The sequence below is a fragment of the Myotis davidii genome, unplaced genomic scaffold (genome assembly GCF_000327345.1).
Source record: "Myotis davidii unplaced genomic scaffold, ASM32734v1 scaffold923, whole genome shotgun sequence".
Lineage (NCBI taxonomy): Eukaryota > Metazoa > Chordata > Mammalia > Chiroptera > Vespertilionidae > Myotis > Myotis davidii.
In genome coordinates this window covers 260,078-265,796 of record NW_006293789.1, presented here as the reverse complement: position 1 = coordinate 265,796, position 5,719 = coordinate 260,078, and the positions used below count along the sequence as shown (strand labels likewise).

General features: G+C 41.5%; 1 protein-coding gene across 1 annotated transcript in view; it reads right to left on the bottom strand.

Moving 5' to 3' along the window:
- TMEM163 (transmembrane protein 163) overlaps positions 1-1,864 on the bottom strand; it is a 251,670-nt gene extending 249,806 nt beyond the window's left edge. The window contains exon 1 of the mRNA XM_006767749.2: positions 1,845-1,864. Within this exon, the coding sequence (XP_006767812.1) occupies positions 1,845-1,864 (20 nt within the window). The remainder of the gene's footprint in view (positions 1-1,844) is intronic.
- Between the last annotated feature and the right edge of the window lie 3,855 nt (positions 1,865-5,719).

The following is a 5,719-nucleotide window of genomic DNA, read 5'->3' as shown; positions in this document are numbered from 1 at the left end:
GCCGGGGCCCAGCCCGCTCCCCGTCAGCCCCAGAGGTTCAGAGGTGGACAGGCCGTTCGTCAGACTTATCTTAAATTCAATAGTACCACCATCCAAATTAGATTTCATTTTTAAATAGACATTTAAGTTTTAGATTTCGTCTTTAAATTCAATGAGCTATAAAATGCCAATTCCTTCTTTAAAGCCTGCCTACTTTGGGGTGGGGGGGGGGTAGGTACTCTGTTGTTTTCTTGTTTTGTTTTTGGTGGTTTTGTTTGTTTTTGTAGAATGTTTTCTTTTGCCTGCGATTGAAATCACAATAGGATTTAAATGCCTTTGCGGTGTCACCAGTGGGAACGTCACTAGAAAAGGGAAGAGAATTTCATTTCATGTGAGATCCCTGGGTAGGAATGCGAAGATTTGAGTTGATGTTGGCCAACTCACTTTACCTATTTGATCGTTAATTTCGTCCCTACTAACTGAAGGAGTTGGACTAGGTCATTTCATACGCCCCTTCTTCTAGGAAAAGAAGGTGGGAGGGAGGAAAGAAAGAAAAAAAATTTTTTTTATGATTACTTGGATTAAAAAAAAATGAAAAATTCTACCTATCTCCCAACCTTTGTTCTGCCTTGAATGTAGACAAACCTTCGGGTGTTTGCAGACACACACACCACCTCCTTGCTCTCTCCCACACAGACTTCCCTCCAGGTTGCCCTCTTTTGAGGCTCTCAAACATTTGAATCACCTGGGGAGTTTAAGAACCAAAAAGAACCAGATCTCCCACTGATGGAGATCCCACAGCATCGGTGATGGAATTGGTCTGATCTGGGACCGGGGCATCAGTATTTTTTGAGCTCACTCCCCTTTCTAAAGTCATCTGGGAAGCCTTTCTTTGTTTGTTTGTTTAAATGCTGGCTCCCCGTTGCTTTGAGATTCTGATTAAGAAGATCTGAAATCTGGATGAAAATCTTCATTTACATCTCTCTCTCTCTCTCTCTCTCTCTCTCTCTCTCACACACACACACACACACACACACACACACACACACACACCAAGGTCTGTCTGTGTTCTCTCAAAGGAGCAAGTATCTTTGTTCTTGCCTCTGGTTCTCAACTGGTTCCCTAGTCCAGCACATCCAGGTGTGAGTGTGCAGATGAACACCCAGGATTCTCGTTAAAATGCAGATTCTAACTCAGCAGATCTGGGTTGGAGGCTGAGAGTTCTAGCAAACCTCCAGGCACTGCTGACACTGTGGTCTGAAGGCCACACTTTTGAGAAGTAAGAATCTAGGAGTTAATTATTATTCTTGGGATAAATATATATTCTCAAGTTCCAGATGCCCTGGTTCAATTCTTATCTCCTTCAGAAAGGTTTCTCTGATTCCAGCTCTCCCTGGGAGCTTCTTTTTGTGAACGGTTAGTGTTTAATTATTCATGGCCTGTTTCACGTGTGAGGCAGTGATTGTGCTGCCTGCCTGATCCCATCTGCACTCACCCACATCTACCTGGACGCCAAGGACACAATGTTCCCCAAACAATCTCTGCTGATTCACTGGCAGGTAATATTAGTTTACACTCTTGGAGGACATAATGCGTGCCACGCATTTTGCTAAGTGTTTTACCTGCATTGTCTCCCTCACTCAACTATCTTTATTTTTTACAAAGGAAGAGACCCAGGCAAGTCTCCTGTTAAGCTCTTCTAGCACCGCAGCCCACACCGGTACTGCCCCCTAGAGGCAATTTTGGAAATTTGCAGTTGCTTTAATTGGTTACCACAATGATTGGAGGAGGGGGGCGGGGCACTGGCGGTTAGTTGAGAGTGGACAGGGATGCAGGTCCCCCACGCACAGGAATTCGCAGCACACTGATTGCTTGTGGCCCCCATGGCTTTCATACGTCAGACTGGATACTTGGACCGTTTAAAATGTGCTTCTAATTACATTAGAACTTTAATTCTGTTTTACATATAAGCACAAAATAGTTTTACACCATTTAAATGCACACTGTTGTGGAACAAATGCAACAACAAAAAAAAAGAGTCCGGAGGCTTTGCTGGGAATGAATGATAAAATTCACAAGAGTCTCATGTTTTTCAAACTGGAAACATAGCTGAAGTCTTCTGAAGAAGAAAGGTTAGGGTTCTTATAGTAAAAACTACATTCTTGAGAATAATCTGTCCTGCATTCTTAGCCTTAAGATTGGTTCAGAAAAGTTATCACTGAAATCTAGGCAGTCTGAATGATGGTCTTAGGAGAGGGGCGCCAGGTGTATATCTACGACTGAAAATTTAAAAGTTTAAAATCCCAGCCTAGTTAAAACAAAAGTAGAATCATTTCCTCATGCCTCAACCTACTTAATTTTAGTAATTTAGCAGCTTAACTATAGTGACTCCATTTTATTTCTTCACTCTACTCCTTATTTCCTCCTTTAAGGAAGGAAATTGACCAGGATTTATCTCTCAGAAAGCATCATAAATCAAACAAAATGTTTTAATGTGCATCGATGCCAAGGTGGCAATGCCTTCTTTGGGTCCATTATGTCCCTCGGAGGGGGGATATAGGCGAGAGACATGCTTTACATAAATGAGTGTGTAGTCAGCTCAATATGGGTGCCAATATTGAGGTTAAAGCATTAAGAAGGACCCATAAAGACATTATTATTACACACTAGTTTCAGAAAGCAGTCTCAGCCTTGAGTATAGGTCAGTTCAGTAAACAGTTGTCTCTTATTTCAGGAGGTGATGCCGATGGCTCCCGCAGTTAGGGCTATGGTCTGTGATACAAGCAGTCGGGTGTTTAATAAGAGGCATCTCTATGGAAACAAAAGAAAAACAACGGTTAACGATTGAAGCACACTTAATCCCAGTCTCTGAGTGCTGAAGGCAGCCAGTAGACTTCTAGGTGTCTGGCTCAAAGCATCTTCAGATGGAGTGAAGGCGACCAGGGACAGTCTGATAGTTCTCCTGGTCTGCAGTTTGAATGTCACTGGTGATTTTTCTGCAACCGGCACAAAGATTGTCCATATTTGAGCTGTTGTGGCGACTTCTCTGAAGTTGTTCTCAGGTGTCGCACTGTAGCTTACACGGCTTTGGGAAAGGGCGGTTTTAATTCTCAATGATTTTAAGTCAAAGGATGGCAGAAAAATTGGAAGCATTCATTTGCAGAATGAGAGCCAGATGCTGGGGGAAATGGAAGAATTCAGGATCCAATCCAGCTCACAGGTAGGAACAAAACCTCAAAAGACAATGAACAGTACTGGAATCTAATATCCACAAAGGGATATTACTGACACAATCTTCCTCTAAAATCACTCTTATTTTTACCAAAGATAGCCAAATTAAGAATACTTTGCTTATAAAACAAGTCTTGTTTCAATAAACTTGGCCTGTTGTTTACATAGGAGCCACAAGAATAGTAATTAACTATATAACTCTTTTAACTCTGCTTAGCTGTTTTTGTTTTGTTTTGTTGTTGTTTTTTCATAAAGAATCATGAGGTTGAACTTTAAAAGGTCTCTCAAAACCAGAAAAGCCAAGGCAAGGATTTGCCATCAGACTTTGCCTGTAATACCTATAGATTTGGGTGAGTTCCTCTCTCCTTGAGTCTCCCAAAATATTTTCAAGTTCTTACACCTGACTGATAGTGACTCCATTTTTTAAAAAATATATTTTATTGATTTTTTACAGAGAGGAAGGGAGAGGGATAGAGAGTTAGAAACATCGATGAGAGAGAAACATCAATCAGCTGCCCCCTGCACACCCCCTACTGGGGATGTGCCCACAACCAAGGTACATGCCCTTGACTGGAATTGAACCCGGGACCCTTCAATCCGCAGGCCGATGCTCTATACACTGAGCCAAACCGGTCAGGGCACCATTTTATTTCTTTACTGGATTTTCTGTAAATGCAACTACAATCCTATGCCTCATAACAATGAAGGACTTCCTATATACCAGTGATCCCATAATATTATAGTGCAGCCAAAAATTTGGTATCACCTAGTGACATCATGCATTTGTGTAATGCATCACACAAATATTTATCATTGTATTACAATTGCCTACAGTACTCAGTGCAGTGACATGCTGTACAGGTTTTTAGCCTAGGAGATGTAGGGGAACAGAATTTGTCACCCCCCAAAATGCCTACTTGGCCTAAGGTTTATTTCAGGCTGGTTGACTTTAAGAAACAGCAGACATCAGAGAAGCTCTAAAAAAACAAGTGGAAGTTGCCCTGTGTGAAAGATGTTTGCATGTGCAAGTAAATCTCCAAGGTAAATCATCTTGTACCAGCAAGAGGGGAAAGGCCCTACCTCTAGAAACTCAATGCAAAAGGCCATGACATACACCTGCAACCTTACCCTTATTTAACAATCTTACCCTTGTTTCCTGTGCTTTTCTTGGTACTCTCTATAGCTGACTCCCCCAACATCTTCTTTTGTCTTCTGCTGGAGATTGTGATTTCACTCATTTTGGCAAGTTACTCAGTGTTCCCAGAGCTCTCCCAGGTGTACAGGAGGTATATATGTTATTAAACTTTTGGGTTTTTTTTTCTCATGTTAATCTGTCCTTATTGCAGGATGTCTTAGCCAAGAACACATAAGGTTATAGGGGAAATCATGTTTCCTCCACTACAGAATGTCAGTGTAGGAACATCCAACCCTGTAAAGAATTGTTATAAATTTTTATTTGAGCCAAACTAATGACATATACTGATCTCAAATGATGCTGAGAATGGCAAATTTTCAGTTTATTTTATGCACTAGAAATTAAGGAGGGAATATAAGGAAGATTTTATGAAGATGGGAGAAAGCAACTGGGGATTAAATTCAGGGTAGTCAACAAGATTATGCGCTCTCTCGAAGGTGGTTATGCTTATTTCAAAGGTACATTAACCTAGATGCACCAGAACAATGGACAGGGCTCGCTTAAGGCAAAGATAAACCTTTTACTTCAGAAGTTATAGGCCCGGGGTGTGACCACTTACCAGGGCCTGCCCTTTTAGGAATTTATGATCAGATCACTCTGTGAGGTTACTTTCTGTGGAGCCCCGCTTTCATCCACAAGAGCAAAATCCCAGATAGTCTAGGGCTGCAGTAGGCTATACCATGTAGGTTTAAGTGCACTCTATGATGTTCACACAATGATGAAATCACCTAATGACGCATTTCTCTTAATAGAATGTACCCCTCTATTAAGCCGTGCATGACTTTACGGTATGAATCTAGGAAATACTTTAAGTTGTTCACCATTTTAGGGAATTGGGACACTGAAGCAGTTCCACTCATGGCAGCTGAGTCAGCAGCCAACACGTCTGCACCTGTCAACTGTATAACTGACACAGGCCTGTCATTCCGTGTGTGTATGTGAAGATTTTTCCCGAGCTTGTACCTAAAAATAAAAGGCCAAGGAAGAGGCAACAAGCATTTGTTTGAGACCCAAAGGAATAGCTATTCTGAAAGCACTGAGTAAGGCAGAAACCCGGCTAGTGCTCTGATGAGGAGGTGAGCACAAGGGGTGTTGATGAGAAAGAGGAGGGGAATGATTGCAGGAATAGAAGGAAGGAATTTCTATGGCTGTAGATAAGCAAACAAGGTGACGCTAATTCTAAAGAATATCTTTAATTTCCAGTCCGGGAGTCACAGCAAACAATAATTTGGAATACAGAGCTGCTTGAGGCTCAGTCCAAAGGTTATTTGCCCAGTTTTAATTTTCAAAGTTTAAAGGATTAAGAAGTACAAA